Source organism: Brienomyrus brachyistius, chromosome 2, assembly GCF_023856365.1.
Source record: "Brienomyrus brachyistius isolate T26 chromosome 2, BBRACH_0.4, whole genome shotgun sequence".
Classification (NCBI taxonomy): Eukaryota; Metazoa; Chordata; class Actinopteri; order Osteoglossiformes; family Mormyridae; genus Brienomyrus; species Brienomyrus brachyistius.
The window spans coordinates 27,039,433-27,063,879 of NC_064534.1; the positions used below are offsets into that span (position 1 = coordinate 27,039,433).

The 24,447-nt window shown below is 46.3% G+C and overlaps 2 protein-coding genes across 3 annotated transcripts in view; both read left to right on the forward strand.

Annotated features, from left to right (window-relative positions):
• setbp1 (SET binding protein 1) overlaps positions 1–24,447 on the forward strand; it is a 69,447-nt gene that overhangs the window by 28,932 nt on the left and 16,068 nt on the right. For both annotated transcript variants that reach the window (XM_048978587.1, XM_048978596.1), the window contains exon 3: positions 20,873–24,251. In XM_048978587.1, the coding sequence (XP_048834544.1) occupies positions 20,873–24,251 (3,379 nt within the window). The remainder of the gene's footprint in view (positions 1–20,872; positions 24,252–24,447) is intronic.
• riok2 (RIO kinase 2 (yeast)) overlaps positions 1–24,447 on the forward strand; it is a 399,097-nt gene that overhangs the window by 7,344 nt on the left and 367,306 nt on the right. The window lies entirely within an intron of this gene.

Consider the following 24,447-nt stretch of genomic DNA (forward strand, 5'->3'; position numbering starts at 1 on the left):
ATCACACTGCAGGGCAAGAGATTAGTGGGAGCTATTGTGGCCGTGACAGAGACAGTCTATGATTAATAGTGTGTTTGTGTTGCAAATACGAGACTGTAGTAAGACTGCTTGGATGATACACCTACAAACTCTTCTGCTGCTGCATCGTACCCAACAGGCATGGGACTAAACGGCTGGGAATATCACATGGCAGTGTGGAGTCTTTGTCTTGATGGGAGTATTGCAGTTCCAAATAGCACGTGACTGCTCGTTCCAAAGGGCCAGGTTAATGGCAGTCACTGCTACTGTGGGAGGCCGCTAAGGCGTCCGTTTTCCACATATAATGTTGCCATGGCGATCGGTCGTAAAAGCGGCAGGCGGTAAGCACAGGGATCTTTAGGCGGGGAAACCTTTGCTCCAATTCAGATCGGCTGCTGAGAGCTATTTTGGATTCTCTGCTGTTTGTATGAATGGTTTAAGAGCGTTCTAGTAAACAAAATCCATATGCACGTTGCATGCTTGGCACTGTGCGAATGCTGAAAACGCAAACTATATAGCACAGCCATTTCTCGGTCTCGTTACAGTAACGGGAATGTTGGCAGTTCGCTCAGAACATGCTGGGACCTGCCGATCGGGTCAAACCGGGTGCAGTTGTTGTTGGAATGGTAGATGTTTTTTTGGAAATTAAAGTCAAAGCCTCCTTTTGTGTATAAAAGGTTTGTGTTTTTGAATGGAAGATGACAGGGATAGAACTGCGAGAATATTGGCATAGAGGCTTACTGAGTAGAACTCTTGATCGGCGACTCCTGGGTTGGAGGTACGGATCCCACCTCCAGTTACTCAGCTGCTACCATTCTCCAAAGGCATGTAATTAGGATAACTAGCATTTCTAAATTGCCTGTACTGTATTATTATGAGTGTTTATCTGCATCTGCCCTGTGATGGACTGGCATCCCATTCAGGGTGGAGCCCAGTCTTGTACCCTCTGCTGACTGGGATGGGCTTCATCCCCCCACCCACCACCACCGCCACCACCCTGTAATAGCAAAGTAGTTGGATGCCACATATATTGTAATAAACTAAAGACTAATTTGCCTAAACTTTTCCTGATCAGTCTGAATTCCAAAAATGACCATACAGTCACAGTTAAGCCATTGCCGAGTATAGGGATGCTTGTCATTTCCTGTCTGTTCCTGACCATTTCCTGAGTATAAATCTAATGTGCAGTAATCCATGAGTTGAACTTTTCCCGAGTGCATTCTCTCATTCCTCAGTGTATGTATTTGGGGAATTTTAGTCATGCACCAACCCTTCATGGTACAGTAGCCAATAGAAGGTCATGAACAGAATAACCACCCCCAACCCCAGACTGCACATGCCAGATGTGTGTGAATATGCTGTCAGACTGACTTTTAATTGTCCCCTTAGCGAGGGGCTGATCTCGGCAGGTTGCTCCTGCCTGGAGGTCCGGGCCATTAGGCGTCACATGCTGCACTGGGATGGGATCCCAGCTGGCAGCCATAGTGCTGCAGGCGAGTGGAGAACCCGTCTCCTGGGGTGGGGCGAGGGAGGCTTTATCACTCCAGCAGATACATGCCCGTGAAACCTCTGTCCGGGAGGGGGGGTGGCACAAAATGAAGTGATAACGTGTTCTTTCTGGCTCCCCAGTTATGGTAATGAGGAAGAACCATCAGCTGTGTGGCACATCTTCCTCATGGTCACATGTGCTATTTGGTCATTCGGCCTGGCACCCCAGGGATTTTGAATATTTAATCTGAATCTCATCTCATCTCATCCCCCCCCCCATTTTAATGGCATCCTAAATGAGTGAGGCGCTTTCCAGCACCCCCTTTATACCCTCTGTGAATGCAACAGGAGTTGGATGTCAGGCCGTGTGCCTGTGCTCGCGTTGCAGCGCTCGTCTTTGAGCGCGCTCATTGTTGTGGAAAAATAATAAATAAATGAGCGGCCGCTGCGAAGGTAGGGTATCTTGTCTCTCTGGGTCAGCGGCCATGTTGGGGGCCGGGGGAGGTGGTGTCCGGGGGGGGGGGGGGGGGGGTCGTTTGACATATTGACTTTCACTAGATCTCACTTCAAGTGCAATTGAGTTTGTCAGTGAAATGTGATCGCGGCCCATCAGCTGTCCGGCGGAGACGTTCCCGCTACTGCTCCCTCCCGTATCTCCTTTCAGTTAAGCTCTTCCCTCCCAACGGCCATTGAAAAGGCAGTAATTAATAGTGCTGGACACAAAGGCCTCTCTGTTTACATCTTGATTAAAGAAAGCAGGATTGCTCGGTGGTATGGGATTGGGGGGGGGGGGGGGGGGTCCTTTTACTGAAATTAAGGGTGTTGGATGAGGAAGACTGTCCTCCCCTTTAGGGCCTGCTTCAATGCCCTGTGACCTGAGGTCTGTTTAGATGCCTATAAAGATGTTTTTTTTACACGATTGGCACAAAATGGAGCAGCATAGGTGTTTAGGCAACTTGCCTGAGGTGAACCTGTGAAGCCCCCGGGGTCCTCAGAAGCAAGCAAGGCAGCTGTGCCTGACAGAACTCCCTTCTCTCCCTTTTGGGACTCTCTCTTTCCCCCGGCCTGCCCTCTGCCAGATACTCAGAGGGCCGTGGATGTAGCAGCTATCATATCGACATCTCACGGTCACATGGCGCTCCCAAGCAACCTGCTTTCGCGATTTTGCCACACGTCTCATCAGATTAGAACGGCGTGGGCATCTTTGTGGGTCTCAGCTAACGCCGATGCCGTTGTGCATGAGGCAGCAAGGCGGTGTTGATGAATCTGCAAACATTGTAGCTTGCGAGCCAATTATCTCATTTAATTATGGCCTTCAGACGAAGATAAATTTTTTTTCAAAGGCGACTACTGTACGGATATGTTCACTTGTTTTTGTTCCCGTGGTCTGATTTTGATTGTATTTTCCATCTGTGCAAAGGCATCTGATGCCAGGGGAGTGAATGTGGTGCTAGTCCTCGAAAAGCCGGCCTTTTGTCGTACAACAGGAATACGTGAGACCCCTTGTCTTTGCTAAGTGTGTGATTTAAGAGAGACGCAGCACCATATAATGACTAAATAGAGTGAAGCGATGGTGCAGAAGATGGACCAGGCTAAATAAACAGTTGTGATTTCTGTTGGGGAGGCGTCTGGTGTTGGGGGAGGGGTGTCAGCCATCTGCACTGAAACGACCCCACCGCCAAAAAGGGCTGTTCTGCTATCGGCCTGTCTGACCACACACATTCCCCCTCCACGGGGGCTCTGGGGGATCGGGGGGGGGGGCTGTTACCCATTGCATTTTGCACGGGAACGGCACCCTCTCCTTCCAAATCCTCGAATTGCTGGGTGGATTAGAGAGTCTAAAATCTCTTTGCCCCACCCTCACCCAGCCTTCCTTTTTTTTTTTTTCCACGGAATGTTGCTTTTCCCTGACCTTTCACCCACACTGCGGTGAATGTGGTGCGGTCCGCTTTGTGGGGTGGGGGAGGGGCGGTGCCAATGGCAGGGGGCCGGGCATACAGGGCAGTCATGTGCCCAGGTGGAGTCAAATATACGGCAGTTAAACTGCAGGTCAGAATTGGAGAGTAAGACTCAGAGTTGGCTGTTTGTTTTGGTTTCTGAATAAAAGTGGGAATGTATTCTCTGTGTGACACGTTACAAGAGGGCACCGACTGGCAAATTAGCTTTTAAAATAGAGAGGATGGCCTTACAGCAGCTCTTATTATTTGTGACAGTCAGTTTAATCATAATCCTAAGTGTAGCTGAATAATTAAATATTTGGGTGTCATAATTGATGGCACTGAGCAGTGTGAGACTGTACTCTCCAAAAAAAAGTACCAATTGGTACCTTTTGAGGGAATACTCAGGATTGTTTTTGTATTATTAGGGGGGCATTAATGTTGTTTGTACCTTAGGGAACAAAGCTGCACCAGAGCTGCACGCTTTATACCGACAGTGTTCACGACACTGAGGCGGAGAGAGATTGCAAGTGACACACTTTCCCAGTTCATAATTCGTACAACAAATAACTTTGTCAGACTGGCTCTTACAGAGATCACAGAAACAGGGGAGGTTAATTGACACAGCCCCCCACCCCCCCCACACACACACACACCTAAACATTGCATTCCCCTACAGCTACACCCTCCTGGTCAGCTGACAGCAGAACTCCTTCAGCACAAGCAAAAAAAAGAAAAGAAGAAACGTCCTTGAGTCACCTGCCTATCTAAGGTGACGCAGAAATAAGGTCACTACCAAACAGAATAAACGCCGCATAAAGACTCTGGTCATTTGCTTTTGCTGTTTTCTTAACCACTGCTCCTCCTACTTTTTTGGTGATATAATCCAGCTCGATCTTGAAGGATTGGGAGGCAGCCGGGCGGCCCGGCGTGTTAATGATAAATGAACCCCCTGTACTGGTGTGTTTGTTTTGAGCAGCCATCCCCGTTGACCTGCGGTCTGGCGTGTAGGTGCCGCGCATGGCCTGTGTCCCCCTGCTGCCCCCCCCCTCGCTCCCATCCCCCGTATAGCGTTAGATCGATAGCGAGTTAAACGTGCTGCCTGGGAGCGGAGTGCTCTGCCACACAAAGGCTTTATTGTTCAGTCACTCAAGGGTGGAAGCCTAGCAATTCTTTTTTTATTGGTTTAAGCCATTGTGCCCTGATTCTCCACATTCTTTCTATTTGGCCTGGGAAAGCCAGCTGTCAGTGTGTGTCCCTCCCACCACCACCTTCATTTCCCATTGCTCTGAGGACATTATTACAACTTACTTAAAGATTTTGTACTCAAACATAAGACCTCATTTAAGGTTACGAAAGTGAGACATTTGATAATATGTGTAATTACGTGTGCTAAATATCGAGGCTTTCTTGGGCAGGGCATCCAGCGTTAAGAGACCAATAAAACTTTTTTTTTTTTTTTTTCCTAGTGCTTTGAAATATAATGAAATTATATGACATGTAGAGGCTGATAAAAAGGATACAGTTTGTTTTTGCTTTTTCAGCCAGCAGGTAGGTAGGTAGATGGATAGATGCATAGCTGAGCTGTGTTCATGCTGAGTGGATATTAAGGAGTTTAAGGTGGCGGGGATCGAACCCAGGACCGTGTACATGTAGCTCAGGGGGAGAGCACAAGTTTTACTTCTCCCTTGGTCTGGGTTAGGCACCCCTGACCTGCCGTCCTGTTTGACTTCTTTTTTATTTCGTCATAAAATGCAGCCTGATAGCCCAGGTCGGGGTGGGAGGTGGTGTCTCCCAAGGGCAGGCGTTTCAGTAAAGTGGGAAAACCGCGCCGTTCAGTGAGAGTTTTGTAGGCCGAGCCTCGGGAGCTTATGGCCTCCTTGGTGGGCTCTTAATATTTAATGTGTTCTCCCCCCTCCCTCGGCGATTGTGTTCCCGCTTTGTTGTGCCATTCACAAACTGTATTATAAATGAAGAGAACATGTCTTACTCCCTGAGACCCAAGCGCTTTTATTCATTTAGTTATTTATTTTTGTTGCATGATGCAACTGCAGCGAAAAAGCAGCAGGGGGGGGCCTGCCGGAGTGCCATGTCCGAGCGCCGCTGACGCCCAGCCCAGCGGCAGGGTTACAGGAGAGCACCGTGTCCTTTTAAAGAAGTCATTGTTGCCACATGACTGTAGTTAGAAGAATCCAAGTACGTGGTCGTTACGCAACACAGGCTCCGAGGCTTTAGCCTGCGACAGAGCCGTCTGCATTAATGGGTGGAATTTCAGTACGTGCACAAGAAAAGAGGTGTGTGTGTGTGTGTGTGTGTGTGTGTGTGTGTGTGTGTTGTTTGTTAGGGTGGCTCTTTGTCACCTTCTGCCAAGTCCTCCTTCCATTCTACTTATTGATTTTTGTTGTCTAAAAATGGCTGCTTAGCAGCACTGGCTGCTCGGCTAACGATAATCTGCTCACCGTACTTCTGTAGAGATTACCTGTGCTTAATTTACCCTTATTAACTGATATATTTATCTTGGGTATTATGTCAGTGCTATAGATCATACTGCTTAATGCATTATATTATGTGTACAGGTAGTCCTCCAGGTTGCAAACGAGATCTGTTCCCTAAGTCTGTCTGAGTCAGATTTGTAGGAATAATAGTAATAATAATTAATACAGTAATAATGAACCACTGAAGCCACAAAGTGTTATCACGAATGTCACAAAGTAGCGTGTGCGTTTGTTGTTATGAACCATAGTATTTAACCAGAATTTTTCTATAATGCAGGTAATTTTATTAAACAAGGCTGGTGGAGGCCTCCATGTTTCAGCCCGGGTAAACCCGTACATTGACAAAGCAGCCCTGGACACATCATACATCTATCCATATTCAAACTCCATGTCCTGTACACTCTCATAGCAATCCTGCAGTTTCATGGAAGCACAATCCACAAGGCAGGGCACTCCCTGGACAGGGTTCCATGAGGACCACCTACACAACGTAATAGCTTTCTTAGATAACGTGGTTTGAAGGACTATGCCCATGTGCCCTTCAGGAGTGGCCCATATTGGCAGTAAATGTTCATACTCCATCAATCTGAGCTTATTAACTACACATAAAGTATAGCTTCTGTGGATGAGCACATTCTCTTAATAGTTTGTGGGTCTTTATTCCTCTGCAATTCGGCATGGTGATGCCTGGAGCAGAATCAAGAATTAGACTGTATCATTAAAATTGAAATTGGGTTTATCCCTTTAAATATCTGGCAATCCTCTTATTCACTGTGTAAAGTATTTATTCACTTTATTCTTTATTTTCTAATCTCCAGGGTTGATTAAAACCTTGGGGATTTTTTTGGCTTTTAGCAATCTGGCGTTTAGTGTTTTCACGACATACTCGCAAGGATTTTGGTGGCCAAATACTGCAAAGGAACTGACATGACTGGCATTTTTGCCCCATTCAGACAGTGGGGGGTCATGTCTGACGCAAATTAAGTTAAGCACCTAGCTCAAGGGCACCAAATAAGTTCCCCTTCGTGGGATTTCAAAGCCTTTCAACCATGTTGAAGTCTCATTCCTTAGCCCACACCGCTTTCTGCCTGAGATCCATGTGCGCTTATTCTTTGCCTTATTGCCCTCTTGCAATTGAATGCTTCCTAATAACTTCAGCGGCATCCAGCGTGGCGAGTTCGGGCGAACTGACCTCTTTTCGACACTCTTGTTTGCTGTTCTTCCCAGTTTGGTCCGCATGCTCTCCACTCTTACCAGAATCGCCCCAAGAACCGGAGGGTGAAAGGTGTGAGTCGCGAATTCCACGGAAGAGAGCGATTGCCCACAAGTTGGGGAAATTTGATAGAGCGGGAGAACATATGTTTGTTTGTCGCAGAACATCGACAGCTAGTTTCTAAGTACTGACAGGATCTGCTTGTCTGCTGGGTTAAAATACCCTGGAAGAGATCCTTCAGTGCAATTACTATGATTATGTTCACTCTCCCATGCAATGCTACTCACCCATAACAACAAATATTGCCATGTTGCTCGTATCGTGTTCTGGCCTTGGAGGCATTGTGCTCTTGTTTACCTTTTTCCGTAAAAGAAGATGTATTTTTCGTCCACCCCCCAATATGAAGGGATACCCTTTGATTGCGTGCCTCCTCAAATTAGGCAAATCATGGGTCATTGATTCTTTGACCATCAGCCCTGAGTGACAGGCTGCCTATGGGTGCTCTCTGTTGTGCTTGCTGTGTTCATTTATCTTCAGGAACGGGTCAAATTTTAACATCTGAAGCGGCGTGTTTGGTTTAGAGATTTCCCCAATGGCCGTTTTAACAGTTTCAACACTAAGGACCCTCAGAGCAGCCTTGTTTGGTTGAGTAGCACATTCGTGGGCGTGATGGAGCAGAAGGTGCTGTAGGGGAGGGTACGCGCCTCAACCCGTAACCCGAGGGGTGTCAAGACAAGACCCAGGAGTAGCTTCACTGTACCCTGGAGCAAGGTATTTAACCTAAATGTCTCCAGGTATGCAAGTACACCAGGTGCGTAAAAGATATAAATCACTTTGGATAAAAGAACCAAATACGCGAATAAAGTGATGCAACACTTCTGCCGGTCCCAGTGAGCATCACAGGTAATACTAAGCACCGTTAAAGGATTAGCTAGCCAGGTTATTTTTTGAGGGACAAGGGCCGGAACATCGGAGATGCCTGTCTTGCTGTATCATTAGCATGATCTTATTGAGGTGTCACCCCCACCCCCCTATCACATTCGGTTTTTTTTCTTCTATGAAGATCCTAACTAAAACAAAAAGTAATTTTTGATTTGCTGTGCAAGTTTGATTCAAGTCATTTTTGTTTTTTTGTTTCCATCCCAAGATCATTTTGTTCCACTTTTTTAAAATCATGTGCAGTGCATTTTATTTTATTACATAAATGCTGAAATAAATATTTCTTCGGCGTTTCCAAAATATTAACAGGCGCTGTGCTCTGTTCAGGCATAATCAAACATGATTCCACTCTTTCTATATTATATATAACTCTTTGTTATATATAAATCTGAAGAGAGAGATTGGGGAAAAGCTCAAGTGACTTACTAGCTAATAAGTTGCATTTAAATAATAATAAGTCTTATTTTTATAGCGCCTTTCTCACACTCAAGGACACTTTACAATGCAATCATACAGAAAACAATGCAGACGCAACAGCAACAATAACAACAGAACAACTACACCAGTGTTACATGGTAGCAGTTACATAGTAGCATTCGTGGAATAAATGAGTTTTTAACTGAAGCTTGAAAATGGTAAGTGACTGTATCTCACGCAGACTGTGAGGAAGCGTGATCCATAATGTAGGTGCTGTCACACAGAACGCCCTGCCACCCACAGAAGATAACTTCTTAATTCAGGTTATGGTGCTACAGAAGAACAGGGTCAAGCCTGTAGGACTTAGACTTTGGAACATGAGCCACCAGCAGGAGCTTGATTTCTGTAGCTCATCATAATCCTCCTCCACTTCCAAACGACTCCAAACTCAAAGGAAGAGCAGTCATGAGGCGTCACTCTGAAAGAACTGGGTTATGTCCTACGGGTTGCAGGTTGAAGTCCCCACCAGGGCACTTTTATTTTTATGTTCTTGCACCATTTGCGAGGAACATGATGATGGCCTTGGTGATCAGTGTAAGTTCTGGCATTTGTACACCGTTTTGAGTCAGTCATATTCAGAATTTGACATTTATAAAGCCGTGGTCCCCACAGTGTAAGAGAGCCTTAATTATCAAAAAGGAGTAATAAGCTACCTGAGATTCATATGTTCTTTTTTTGTAGCATGTTCTTATTTTTTGGCATAACAGAAGTTCTCAGAAATGTTCTTAGGCATTCCTTTGGAAAAACCCCTTCCAGGCTGTGTACCCAAGCTGAGCCAAGCAGCTGGTCTCCGTGTGTCCAGGCTACCAATCAGAATCGTCTGCACTATTTACACGTCACATGAGTTACAGAAAGATGAAAATAGATCCAGAAACTTCAGTTTTATAGCAGAGCATGTTGATGACATCTTGGTACGCCGAAGGCAGTAAGTCACACCCTTTAACAGGGCTAGTGAGGGATGTTGTCCTGACAGGATAGCTTACACTGTTCAATAATCGTATAGTTTTTAACACTTAAACATAATTTCTTGTAGGCCTTGATGGGGGGGGTGGTGGTGAAATAAAATGGATGCTACACAGGCTTCTAATGGCTAACTGAATATAAAATAAATAACAAAAATATATTATGAAGAACCCCCACAACGACACCCCCCCCCCCCCCCACACACACACACACACACACACAGACACATGCTTTCTTATGGTAGAATGAATGAGGGTCTTTATCGCAGTAAGAGCTGGTGGGAAGAGTAGAGGTTTGTGTGATCAGCATGAAGATCCGGTCCAAAGTGTTTTTATGTGTGTGTGTGTGTGTGTGTATGTGTGTATATATATTATTATTTACTTATTATTTTTTTTTCTTTCCCTTATTTTGCGCCCCCCCCCTCGTCGGGGGAGCAGACACAAAGGCGTGTTAGTGTTCATTTTGTTTGTTTGCTCTGGACCTGTCAGCCAGACGCACAAAGCCAGGGGCCAGGTCAGAGACGGGCTCGGCTCTCAATGGAACATGGGGGGGCGGGGGGTGCTGGGGGTTGGCTTTGCAGAGTGTCGTTCCCACAGGGGAGGGTGGTCCTCTGCTAAAAGGGAAAGGGGGGCAGGTGGGGTTGCCAAGCAAGAAACTGGGTGGGTTGTTGGGGGGGGGGGTGGTTGGGGTAGTGTTGTCTCAAAGCCAAGGGAACTGTGTGAGGATCATATCAATCACTTGGGTTTTGGAGGGAATGGTTATTAAGGGAGATTGGGGAAAGGGCGCCCCCCCCTTTGAGCGGCCCCCCCTTTGAGCGGCCCCCCCTTTGAGCGGCCCCCCCTTTGTTCTGAGGCTCCTCTGGACATCTGCCCAGTCTTTATACAGGGGCGAAAACAAAACACTCAAGACTCCACAGCCAGAATGGGCTGCAGAACGGTCTGAGTGAGGGACATTGTGTGCGTGCGTGCGTGCGTGTGTGTGTGTGTGTGTGTGTGTGTGTGTGTGTGTGTGTCTGCCTGTACACATGTCTGTGTGTGTGTGTGTGTGCATGCGTGTGTGTGTGTCTCTGTGTGTGCATGCATGCATGTCTGTCTCTCTGCCTGTACACATGGCTGTGTGTGTGTGTCCGTTCATTTGGTGTGTAAAAAGTGTGTAGTTCTGTTGCACTGGATGCTCTTTAGAAAGTTTGTCTCTCTTTCTGAAGCCTGTTGAACTCGTAACGTGAGCGAGGGAAAGCGTATCACGTCGCCGCCGAGATGGCAGTGCGACCCAGTCGGGCACAATGCGAGCGGCAAGCCGAGTGGGAAGGGCTGTTTGGCACAGAGACACCATTTTGTCGTCGGTTTTGAATTTGGCCCGCGCTCTGTGGCTCTTTTCTTGGAGATGGGGGGGGGGGAGGCATATTGGTCTTTTAAGCCTGTTGTGAGAACAGGGTGTCTGTTTACAGTCCTCCACTCCGCCCCCCTCCCTCCCAAAGACGGAAGATTCTCCAGCAAAGTGCCCACTCCATGGGGACAGCAGTCACAACAGCAGTACCAGTGTTGCAACTTACACAGTCGCAGTCTGTGATCCATTTTCTGAACGGGGTGGGATGGGACAACAGACGAGCACTGCCTCAAAATAAGGAGGGTGGAGTTCCACAGCTTATGTCTGCAGGCACCATAAAGACTGTGCTCCCTGAAAAGGTGTTTGTTCATTCATGTATGTGTTTTGTTGTTGTGATTGCTGGCCTTAGCTTTGCCCACAATTTCACTGGGTCGCAGTGCATTCTGGGATACGGAATCTGTTTCCCGGTCTTGCACCTCGTCATATGCTTGTTATGAGCGGCTCCCTTGTCTAACCAAGCCCCCCCGTATTTAATCTGCCCCAGGACTGCGCGAGTGGTGGCCATGCAGCATGGTGGGGGGAAGGGGAGGCTATTGGGGGTTGAGACATGGAGCCGCAGTGTCCGCTCTTTACTGCCTGAGAATGGAGCCATGTGTGTTTTACACCGAATAATATGCAAGAATAGTCACTTTAGCGAACCATGGAAACTTGGAGCAGCTCTGAAGCACTGGCTTCATGTCAGGGCCTGAAAACGGTATCTGTGACACGTTGCGTAATCGGAAGGCTAAGTCCCGTCGTCGGTTTCATGAGAGCGAAAGGTCATCCCGTGTTGGCGCAGAAGGTCAACGGGGAAAGCGCGGTAATGGCCACGGAGTCCAAATATCAGACTCACCGCTAAAAAGGTCAAATCCGGCTTGCTTTGGCTCGGCTTCGGAAACGAGGCCGGTTACGGAGGTGCAGCTGCCCTGTGATGCAGTTCAATGTAGTCACTGTTTCTGACTGGTAACTCAAGCGCAAGGAGGTCTCTTTTGTTTTTGTCTTTCATTCATAATCACACGATATAAACAATTAATTGTATTTGGCAGTTTTGTCCCATTTGGGAGGAATTGTAATTTCGATGCAAGTCCAAACAAAATAAAGTAGAAATAATGATCCTCGAGTCTGGAGTAATTTCATTTATCATTTTGGCGTGATTTCGGTGCAGTTGACTTACACGTCTATAAAACTTCTAAGGTTGATACACCTGAGCTGAATGCAGTGCTGAAGAAGTAGAAGGAAAGCACTCTTTGTCCTTTTTATTTGTTTGTTGTTTGTTTTTAAGCTGGACTAAGCACTTACCCTGCACACCGACCTGACCTTTACTTCATGGATCACTGACCAGCATCTTGCCCGCATTATGCAATTAGCAAAGGAGGTTCTGTTTCACAGAGCTGTGATTTACACCATGGATGTTTTTTTTTTTTTGTTTGTTCCCCCCACCCCTTCTGAAAATTGAAAGCTGATGATGTGGCGTAGGGTGGGGGAGGGGGGGGTTTGCCATAACGAGCGGCCGTTAAGCAGAGAAGGATGGGAAGAGTCGCCTTATTTACAGCGAGCCGTCAAAGTAACAAAGTTCTCATATTGATTAGTTCTGAGGAGCAGTGGATTCTGCTGGCGGATTCTCTCCGGCCCGGCGGTAACTCATCACCGGCACTTTGTAGTAAATATTCACAGGCGTCGAGTCTCCGCTCCATTGAGAAGACTGCGGCAAACAAGTACCACCGCATTTTCTGTTTATGAGGGAATCTGGTTGCTGAAAAAGGTTTTTAATTTCAGGAACGTTTGGCTTTGAAAGGTTGACGCCAGCAATGGTTTACATTTCCTGAGCAACTGGGGTCAAGCGAGTCAGGGCAATTGGCTTTGAATGATGACTTCTCATTGAAACTGAAGCCTAGTACTTCAGTGTAGGTAGTTATACTCACTTTATTTTACTTATTTACAAATAACACCGTAAATCCTTGTCGTCATTTATTTTCCTGGTTGTTTTCCTCCTCCAGGAATCCCTTGATGAAGACTGCCAAAGTTTGTAGTTAATTTGCACATTGTTTGGCAGCACAAGTTTTTCAAGTGTATGCTTCTCTTGAGATGGGAAAACCAGTGGCATGACAGGAATGCAGGCTTCCGGACTGGGGATTAGCAATCGGTCCAGACATAGGCTTCACGGGGTCGGGGTGGGGGTGGGGGGGCGCAGAGACTTACCTTTGAGACTGAGGCTTGTCTGTCTCATTTTCATGTGTTTCCGTCATTGTTGTTCGCCCTCCTGACGTGCCTTGCAAGGACTGAAAAGCAACATGGCACATGTCAGTAAGGAAGCCTGCCTGCATCTTCGGTTGTCTGACTCTTTGTTTATTTGCGTGTTCATCGTCCATCCATCCATCCATCTAACTGCGTTTCCTGATATGGGTCACAGCAGGGCCTGGAACGCTTCCCAGGCAGCGCTGGGCACAAGGCTGGGGTTCCCGCTTGTTTGTTTGTTTATCAAAAAGTCCCGATTTGCTCATTTTAACACCGTGAAGCCCCTCTGTCGAGGTAAATCTAGAGCACATTCATGCATTTTGCATTATTTGCCTGGTTATTGGGAAGCCGGGTGTTGGTTTGACTGTCGTCAATAAAAGCGTCCTTTCGTATCAGTGAGTGACAAGCGTCACGCCTGTTTCCTCGCAGTTTCCTTCCGGTTGTCGGCTCTTGTCCCACCCCTCTGTGTTTTTAGGAAAATGGAGGTGCCTGGAGAAAGGGAGGGAGGGGTTTGTGGGGGATGGCCGTGGGGGAGCATTAGAGGCAGGCAGAAGCTGAACCCGTGCCAGAAAAGGGCCGCATATGAAACAAGCACTGCAGTCAGATTGATATTTGATTTATTTATTTATTTTATCTCCCCCACAGAGTCAGGGTTGTTTTGTAGGCAAAGGACGTGCAGAGCATGCAAAAGCAGGAGCCTCCACCCCAACTCCCAGCTGAAGCGTGTACCTGAGATTCAGAAAATCCATGCCCCAGCCACCAGGAAAAAAAAAAAAGAAACCCTCCCCCCTCAACCAAGCACATCGTTTCCGTCTTTCTGTCGCTTCCAAGGCGCGAGAATTGGCTCGGTGGAGAGTGTGTGGATCCGCTGTGACTCGGGCTTTTGGCCGGCCCCCGCATCCTAGACAAGTAATCAAGCGCTGGCAAAAGCGCTGGGGATTGAAAAGGCGGCCCCTGCGCCAGGAGCAGTCACGGCTCCGCCCCCGCCAGACGACGACAACTGCGTGGCTGCTGATGTAACCGTTTCCATTTGTCGTCGTGTTTTATGCGAGAGCCGAGCGAACACAGCTGTTTCATTATGTGCACGCGCTTCTGAACCCGTGCTGCTGTAGATGGGGAGGCTCTTCTCCATGCATGCCAGGGATTCTGGACAACCAGAGCTGCAGTGAATAATGTGTCCGCACCTCCTCTCCTCCAAACAATTAGCGTGGCAGATGGCGTGCTGGTTAAGGATCTAGACCTCAAGGTTGCAGGTTCAAAAGTGTGTGTATGTATGATATAAAATATGCACCTGCTCGTTAATGCAAACAGCCTGCTTCTCCAAACTGCAAATCATGAGGCCACGGCTGAATATAATTAGCATGCAGACAGGGTCGAGGGGTTCAGTTACCGTTTGGCTGTGTGACTGAGCATTAGAAAGACTGAGATATGCGATCTATGCTATTTCGAATGTGGTGTGATTGTCGGAGAGAGACTGGTTTCAGCATCTCAGAAACGGCCGCCATTGTCACAGGTACAACAACAACAGTGGGGAGCAGAAAGGCTTCGCTCTCAACTCTCAACTCATCTACCCTTCAAGCAGTTCTGGAGGAAAAACTGGATCCTACCTGAAACTTGTTAGCTGCCCCTTATGAAGTGTGACCATATATACACATTTTTCAAATACCGAAACATTCCAAATGGAGAAACCAGCTTCTAAAAACAAAAGGACAAATAAGCATCGATGATCGAAACAGCAAGAAAAGAGGAGACATTGACTGAGACCTTCACTGAGATGCACGAAATAACAAGAACACTATTTCGTTGTCATTCTGTAGTATTTATAAATCTAGCTCTCATACAGTATGCAAACAGGCTGACTTTTGCACTGTGCTGCCATACACAAGATTATTCATCCTGTTCAAAGGTTTGGAACAGTGCTGGAAAATCCTCAGCAATAATTACTGCAAAGTGACAGCAGATACACACCATGCAGCACTTTAGATCAAACTGTGACTGTTATGGAAAGTAATGATCATTAAAAAAATGATTCAGCAGAGTGGAATGAACACGGGCTCAGGTAGTCATGGGTTTAATTCTTACTTGACCGTGCAATCCAGCAGTAAAATTAGCAGCCTTTTGGGGAAACGAAATTAACTACAGTGTAAAGTGATGTTTTAATGGGGACGACTGAAATATCTGGGTCAATTGTTTTATGACTATGCACATGTATGCGCCCTGTTTGCGGTGCGACCAGACTTGTTGCGGAAGTGTCCTTACACAATGCTGGCTAGGTATTTAGCTTCCTGCAGAGATCAGGGCTCTCAGTTATTTAGCTGGTGCAAGACCGGGGCCCATATATTTCATTTTACAGATCATCACCAACATCATTTTTAATGACCATGAAGTTCATCAAAAGTTGTGTAGATGTATCTTTTTTCTAAAATCATGCTTGCAGGAATACCAGTAATGGTATTAATGACCAATAAGCTATTGGATGTGACTGATATGCATCTGATACGGATTAGTATGGAGTTGCACCAGGTATTACATGCTTGCAACCACAAACAGAAGGTTAGGCAAACTGCCTCTGCACTGGCCTGCTGTATGTGTGTAGCCTGTTATGGACCCTGGTGTCTCACCTACGGTGTAGCAAAGTGTCCGTTCCCCGTGCATCCTGGGAAAAGCTAGCACTTCATTGCAAGCCCGCAGTGGATAAATAGCCACAATCCATGCTAAATGTTTTTAAATGTTATTTTAACATTGATACAGCTCTTTATACTTGTACAACTGTATAATTTAAGAAATGCAGGCTGCGTTAAATATTCAGAGTGCAACAGCTGTATCGTCTTTGTACCCCTAAGTACTCTGGTTGTTTGTGCACCACGCTGCCTGCTATATCACTGTAGGTGCATCGTTAATTATTAAGCCGTTGTCAGTTACGCACTTGTGTAATGCACAGCTGCTCCCAGGTCACGGGCCTGAGGACACAACAGCCTACGTGTCTTCTGTCACTGGACATTCGTGGCTTGTCGCAAGGTGAATGAAACCCGGTTCCCAGTTGGGCACAGTTACTGCCAGTTATCATGTGATCACCAAAGATGTGGAAGCTGCCAGCCACTTTGCAATGCCCCCCCCAGCCATTGCATATTGACACTATAATGATTTGTCCAGTGAATCAGGACAGCAAAGGGCTATTCTTCGTTTACCTCAAACTGCATTGCTGAAGTCTGATCAATTCATAGTCATTTGCAGCCCCAGCCTCCCAACCTTAACAGAAATCTCTTATGACTTCTACCTAAGAATTTCCTTGTTTTATTTTCATTCCTTGGATGCGTAATGTTTCGTTAGATTTGATTTAGAGGTAAGAATAGATGGAGACCTTTTATTGTTTATGTAAAGCTCTTTTTTTCTATCTCAATATGCTGTGTATCATGACACACATCAGTGTAACCAGAGACACCTTTTCCATATCGGGTAGACGACATCCCATCCGGCCCCGTCTTGTCTCCTCTCCCGTGTCACATGACTCCAGCCACACAGCTGACAGGCTAGCCCGTGGTCCCCTTCACCCACAGGATTCCTTAAACTGTCACCAGAGACTAGTGTACAAACACTGTAATTTGACCAATTTGTGTTGTGGTTATGTGCAAGACTGCCGGTGGTCAGACTGCAAGCTTACCCAGTAACCATGGGAGGGCTATAGGGCTTCTGCGAGACCTTGATTCTAGGCTTAACCTTCAATGTTTTTTCTGTGCCGAAGAGCAGAAAAAAAAACTGCCCCCCTGAGAGGCCATTTTTTTTCATGTCCGGAGCGGGATTTAAGGTTGGGCTGTATTTTGCTGGCTTTTATGCTCGACACACTGATTTTTGAAGTCTTAATGTGCCAGATCCCTTGTAAGGATAGCATTAGGTTTCAGTGACTGTCCTGTCATGTGATGCTAACAGTTATGCCTCTGGACCACTAAGCCATCTGCTGGTGGGAGGAAACAGAAACATCTTTGTGTAGTAGAGGTAAGAAAAAAAGATGGAAAAACAGCTACGCCCAGTAATGGTCATAAATGCTGGTTGGAATACAGGGTCAGTTTAACAGGTCGGGTTAAGATGGGGGAAAAAATATTCTTGTGATTGGATATCACACTGAGCTGAGGGGTTTACCCCTGGTTATTTTCGGCCACTCTGGTCTCACGGTAACCCTTGGATACCACGTACACACCTGGAGGGGGGCGGGGCTAGCGGAAGGGGAGCCGCCCCTCTTCGTTACTGCTAAACACATGGTGGGGGAAGAAGAGCAAAAGGTGCTGCGCAGAGCTTGTCTTATCATGAAAGGGGCTCCGTAATCTGGGTCTCTTCACGTATTTATCCTTGCTTGTGAGGGAGACTCACCGGATTCGCTGGATCAAGGCTTTCAGTAAATTATAACCCACTGGGATTTGGTGGCCTTTAAAGCCGGCTGCTCAATGGTTTTGCCAAAGCAAAGTTCTGGGTTTGGAAGATAGCTGGCTTTTGTTGGCATGGTGGATGAGTATTGAGGGTGGGTGGGGGGGCAGGGTGATTTTAATTTTTTTTATTATATAGAAGGGCAACTGCTGAATGACTGGTAATTAACAAGTATGTTGTCAACTTTATAGTGGAAGTGATACTGTTTAAGGGAGCTGGAGTGTGAATGAATAGTATATGTAAAAATGGTCCCTGGGGGAGAGACGGGGCAGTATGAGAAGACAGCTTGTAACTTCAAGTTTAAAAATGGCCATAAACACCCCTGGTCCTTTTTAAAACCCAGTCTGCTGTTTTGCTGCTGTAGTATTTTCCATGCTTGTATCAGATCATCAGCCAAGAGAGAATAAATGTCATGTAAATACTTTTACTGGCCTGACATGGTGACGTGCAGGGTTATGTAACAGTGGTAACACTTTTTCTTTGTAGCATGATGGGAGCGTAATGCCATTTTAGTAGAATTAAGGTGCAGCTGGAAGGCTTCGTGTGTGGAGGCTGGGATTATCGTCTGGGCCGGGGGGAGACCACAAATTCCTCAAAGGATTACAGGATTAGGAATCTGAAAGGTGATGCAGTTGCTCGCAGATGGGGAGGGCTAGACAGAAAAAAGAACCGCAAAAAGAGCAAGGTCTGTGGAGAGAAGATCTCTCGATTATGCGGCTCTCGACGGCGTTCCCCCATTTTTTAATTAAAAGCCACTGATTGAAATATGTTGCAGGGGATTATGCACAATAAGGACTCCTGAGAAACTTAGGTGCACACACACACACACACACACACACACACACGTGTGTGTGTACCCACACAGCCCTCCAGCGCACTTCCCTTCACCGGGACTCCTCCCAGAGCATGCTGGGAATTATTTCATAGACGAGCATGACTGCTTAGACTGCGCGTCGCAGATAAAGCATCCTGCTGCACCCCCGCTCAGGGTGAAGCCTAATGAGTTGTCACTTTTTTGATTATGGTGGGTGAATGGCGGGAGGGAGGAATAGATAGAAAGGGAAGCACGGATGAGAGGAGAGGGACAAGATGAGAAAGGGCACAGGATGACCGCCTTCTGATTTATGAAACGGGGGCAAGGAGATTTGCATCACAGTGCCGTTGAGGATGCTGCTAAAAGGGGACGCAGATGTGCTTCATGTTCTTCTGTAGCTTGTAATAACTATCAGATAATCTCAAATCCCCACATCTCGGGGTATCGGGGTGAGAGCCCACACAGAGTGCCGGTGGCAGCGGTGTGCAGCTCGGTCTCTCCTGCTCCGGCGTCTCAGTGGAGTTTCTTACCTTCCACGTGGTACCCAGTTCAATGGGGAGTTTAATAAGTCTGTTGATTAGGTCTGGCATATTTGCTCATAAATAATTGTAATAATTAGTCAACTCCCCCGTGGCTTTAAATTTGCCCAAAGATTATATTTTAACTATGTCAGGTTAAGTATAATCTTTTAATAAATTCATTATAAAAGTCATTATACACACTTTCTCATGTAAACTCCCTATGGTAACAAAGCCCCCTAATAATTGGCACTTATACAATTAATCTATAAAGAAATTTCCAACTTCAGGCAGTTGTTAAACTTAAAATATAAACTCAAATGTCAGGATAGTAGCACATGGAAGAAGCCCTTGTAACTCTTTCCCTACGCGCATACAATTTCAGCGGCCCTTGGGTTACCCGGCTACATGTTGAGGTGGTCAGAGGAAAGTTTAACTGTAACCACAGAGGACATTTGAACACTTCAAAACAGCATGCCTCCCCCGCCGCCTTCACAGCGACAAAATGGAAGCTGACCCACGTTAAAAAACAAAATTGCGGTTTCGCATCGAGACTGCTTGCAGCCGCCTGCTTTATAAACAGGATGGCCTCGTGCGTGCTATTGCGTCAGCTGCTAAACCTGCCACTTGTGTTGATGACTGCGCTATCTTGCAAGAGATCTTTTTTTTTCCACCTCCTGTACCATGGTGGGCAGAGTTGTATTGTAATGCGCACTGCCTTGCGTTTTTGAGAAGATAACATAGCTTCCTATCTAGCTATTTACGAAGTGAGATTTTATGAAGCAGTCCCAGCTGTGTACATGAGTATGCAGTTTGGCTTGTGAATTTTAGAGTGCCAATCCATGATCACATGTTGGGTCCCTAACCTGCTATGGCAACTGCTGGGCTGCTATGTGAATAATCTTGTCCTCTTCTTTTTTTCAATTGTTGGGTACCTTTACTCTCAGTGTGTGCATACAAAGCTTAGATGAAAGTTGTTATTAAATGGTGTGTATCAAAGGTGCCGTTCCATTGCAACACACTTGTGAATAATTGCAAAGAGCATAGCTACTCCTTAGATGACTGGAGTGCTTTACTCTTAAAAAGTACACCTGTTGCATATTAAAAACAAGGGTAATTGCTTTGAATACAGTACCACACCTCCTTTTTTTTGAGTGGAGTTAGCATTTACTCCCCGTGTTGAGCGGATTTCTTCTGCATACTCCAGTGTTCTCTCTGCATTCCAGAGCTGTGCAATTGAATAGATTAGCATCTCTGAACTGCCCAGTGTGTGAATGTGTGTGTGCCTTGCAAAGGATTGACATCCCATCCAACATGTCTCCCTGCCTTGCGCCCTACACTGCCTAGGATTAGGGTCAGGCTCCCCCATAAACTTGTAATGAGTAAATTGTTAGATAATGGATGAATATTACTATCAATATGAATTGTAAATCACTTACAAAAAGTCAGGTACATGCAAGTACATTTAAGTACTGATAGTACTTAGTCATTGTTCGTTCAGTGTACTACACTACAGGTATAACGCAGGAAACAAGAGGTTACGCGAGCGATAAAGTAATTCCATTTATTTTGTTGAACCTTTACACAAGTGTTAGTCGGTAAAATTAACCAAATTCTGATTTCCTTTGGGGTGCCATGAATTTAGTTATGAAAACCCGAATATTTCTCTCAGCTTTGAAGATCAGTGTAGAACGAGGGAAAATGAAAACAAACAAGATAAAGGAGAACACTTTTTCCCAGGGTAAACGTAGTTTGAAATTACTGGGCAGTGTGGCCCGGTGTTACTCAGTGGAATGTTAAAATGGATCCATGTCAAACATTAAAGAAACTCAACTGAGCTCAAATAGCATGTCTTTCCCACATGCTTCAAATGGTTACTTCTTTCTTATATTTGACTTGCTGTTTTATTAAATTATTTTTTAGTCTGTGATGCTTAAAAAGATAGACTTTTTGAAATAACTTAGAATAATTCTCTCTCTCTTTCTCTGCAGACTAATGAAAAGTCTCTTGGACAAAGTGAAGGCGATCTGTTGGATTTCCTGGGAGAATCAATGAAATCAAAGCACCAGCTTAAAAGTACTTTCAGGCATCAACTGGACTGGACAAAGCCGTCACCACATTCTCATGGAAGCCAGACAGATTCTGATCTTAAAAGAGAATTAACAGGAACCCACAAGATCCCTCCACCAGATCTGGCAGGCTCCCCCCTCAAATCACAACTGAAAAAGGTCACAGAAGGCCTGTCCCCAAGTCAGTTTTCTGCAGGTGTGTCTAGTCAGATGAGCAATTCATTGCTGCACTCTTCTGCCACTAATACATCTCTGACCACACTATCAGATAGCAATCTGATGATGCTGTCGTCTTTAAGCAAAGAGAGGGGTTTGCAGGAGGTAGCCGACCAAGTGTTTGGAAACATTAAGAGGAAATATGGCCGGAAGGAGCCAATGAGGTGTCTTGTGAGCCACAGTTCAGATCTACAGTGGGGCAAGAAGGCAGAAAGCGAGTTGGAAGCCAAAAGTCAAGTTATTTCAAAAGACAAGCAAATGCATGGACCTGATAAAATGGTGGAAGTACCAAATGGAGAGATTGAGGGCACTGGAAATAGTGCCACAGAGGAAAGTGCTGTGCTGTCAGGATCCATTTCTCCACAGATGGATGAGTTCAAAGGGTATCCTAGTAAAAAGCGGCAATATCGACGGCCGTCAAAAGATCAAATACAGCTAGATGACATAATGGATGAGACCCAGGTATCCGAGATTGTGGAACATGCCATCAGGGGCTTTTCAGAGCCAAAGGCCCCTAACAAGGTAGAGTCCAGGACAGCTAAGCTAGTAGTGGAAAGTATGTCTGAGACATCAGAACCGGGTTCCACAGTGGAATCCTGTGAACTTGTGGAAAGTTGTCACGATAGACTCCGAAAAAATCCTTTGTGCAGGTCAAGAGCAGCGATCGACACGAAAAAGGAGTTGAAACCTCCAAAGGGCAAGGAAAGAGGGTCATATCAGAAATCCAAAAGCTTCAGTCAGCAGAAGGACAGCAGTCCATCAATAAGTGTTCCTGAACCTCCTTCGGCCTATCCCATCACACCTTCAAGCCCACTTTATGCCAACACTGATAGCTTGACAGTGATCACTCCTGTTAAAAAGAAACGTGGGCGACCTAAAAAGCAGCCTTTGCTTACGGTGGAGACTATCCACGAGGGGACATCCACCAGTCCTGTAAGCCCCATCACCCGGGAGTCACCTGGAACTTTGCAGCAAAGAAGGAAAAAGCGAAATTTAGCTAATCTTATGCCAATGAGTTCCATGGATGCTGCCCCTGCTACTGAGAATAAGCTAATTAAGAGTTATTCTGGTGTTTTTGAAAAGAAGCCAGTTCAGGCAGCGAAGAAAATGAAAATGGTTAAGATGCAGAACATCTTGAATAAAATACTTTCAAGTCCTACCAGCAGCAGTCTTGCCCGGAAGTCAAGGAATCCCATGTCAAATGTTGTTTCTACTATGGCATCTACAATAGAGGCTAGTCTTGGTAAGCAGATCAACGTCAGTAAACGAGGAACTATTTACATTGGCAAAAAGAGGGGTAGGAAACCGAGAGCTGTTTTGAAGGTCCAAGATGAGCACAAAGCCAGTGATAAGCACCCTGTGCCTATTTCTAGCCAGTTTGAGAACCTAGTAGTGCCTTCAAGTCCACTAACTACAGCCGGGATGCCTTCTCCTAGGGCCATTCCTACGCTCTCTGCCCATGTCGCTGGAGCTGGGGGGATCCTGTGTCCTGCCACCACCGATGCCAGCCTACAGGACCAGAAGACCATGCCAAATCTTCAACCTATCAGTGCATTGCCCACAAAAGCTCACAAGGCCTTGCTTGGCAGCAGTAGCTGGAAGCTGTCTCCTCCTCGACTTATGGCTAACTCGCCTTCTCATCTCTCTGAGGTAGCCTCTCTCAAAGAAGTTACCCTGTCTCCAGTCAGCGAGTCACATAGTGAGGAAACGATCCCCAGTGACAGCGGAATTGGCACGGACAACAACAGCACATCTGATCAAACTGAGAAAGGCCCGGCATCTCGCAGAAGGTATTCTTTTGACCTCTGCAGTTTTGAGGCTTCGGAATCCACTCCACTGGAAGCTGCTGGAAAGGCATTGAGAGGGCACTGCCCAAAGCATGTCACAGCAGTGGCCGTTGAGAATTTTCTTGCACAGGACAGCATGAAGAAACAAAAGCACCGGAGAAAGCGCAAGAGTCTACAGAGCCGAGATGACCTTCAGTTCCTGGCTGACCTTGAGGAATTAATTGGCAAATTCCAAGTTTTTCGAGTCTCACATCGCAGCTACAACTTCTACCCTGATAATTTGTATCCAAGCATCTTCCGGACCAACTTTGACCACTATTATCCAATGCCATACTTCCCGTATGACCCTCTGCACTACCTTCGCAGGAATTCTGAAATTAAGTCAAAGAGGAGACGGGGAAGGCCAGCCAAAGCCAACAAGCCAATGACAAAGATGCCTTTCATACAAGGGTTTGGCTACCCAATTCCCAGCACCAATTACTATGCACCCTATACAATGCCTTATTCGTCGATGCCTATCGCCACCAATATGATGAACCTAGGTTATTATGGTCAGTATCCATCCCCATTTTATCTGTCCCACTCCCTTGGAGCAGCAGCTTCCCCTTTCATGAGGCCTGCAGTGCCGCCGCCGCCTCCGCAGTTCCATTCTGGCGCACAAGTCCAGTTGGCGGCCTCTGCAAAACACAAAGCTAAACATGTATCCCAGCAAATAGGCTCTACTGTGATCGACGACGACCAGTCTGGCTTGATGGCGCTCAACAGCAGCAGCAACTTACCCAGCGTCCGGCTCCACAAACACAAACACAAGCACAAGCACAAGTACAAGGAGGACCATCTCTCCACCCCCCAAAGCCTTGGCGGACTCTTCAGTGGAGCGAAAAACCCTGGTTTCTTCAGTCTTCTGAATGAGAGGCTGGACATCTCTGACAAGGAGCCCTCCCTGCCTAAGCTGAAAGACAAACAATGTAACCAGCAAAGCACACACAGCATGTCCCGAAGCTCCAGGAGTGTTTTTGAAGTGGACACCTTGTCCAGCCTCTCTCTGTCTGACCCACAGCAGAGCAAACGCTGCCGTGACAGGGAGCGGACTGCCGACTTCCATGCCACCTTCGGCCGAACAAAGCCGGGTCTGTCGTCAGACCTGTTTGGGGTCTCGTCGTCGTCTTGGGAAGAAGATCATGACCTTCAAGGCAGGAAGCGGAACTTGGGGAGCTTCAAAATGTACAGTGAGCAAAACATAGCTCTGTTCAAAAATGCTGGCATGGAAAAGGTGCAGCAAATGTACCCATCCACCGGTAAGTCTTAAACCTTAGGAATCCAGTAGTATTCTTTATATAAATGTTGTTGAGGAAGAAAAAAATATTAAATGTTTTACAAGCAGTACAGTTCTGAGGTTTTTACACACTTTCCCATAACCACTAGCAGGCATTAGCAGAAACAATAACCAAAATATATAAACACACCAATTAAAAAAGTTCACTTCATGTTTGC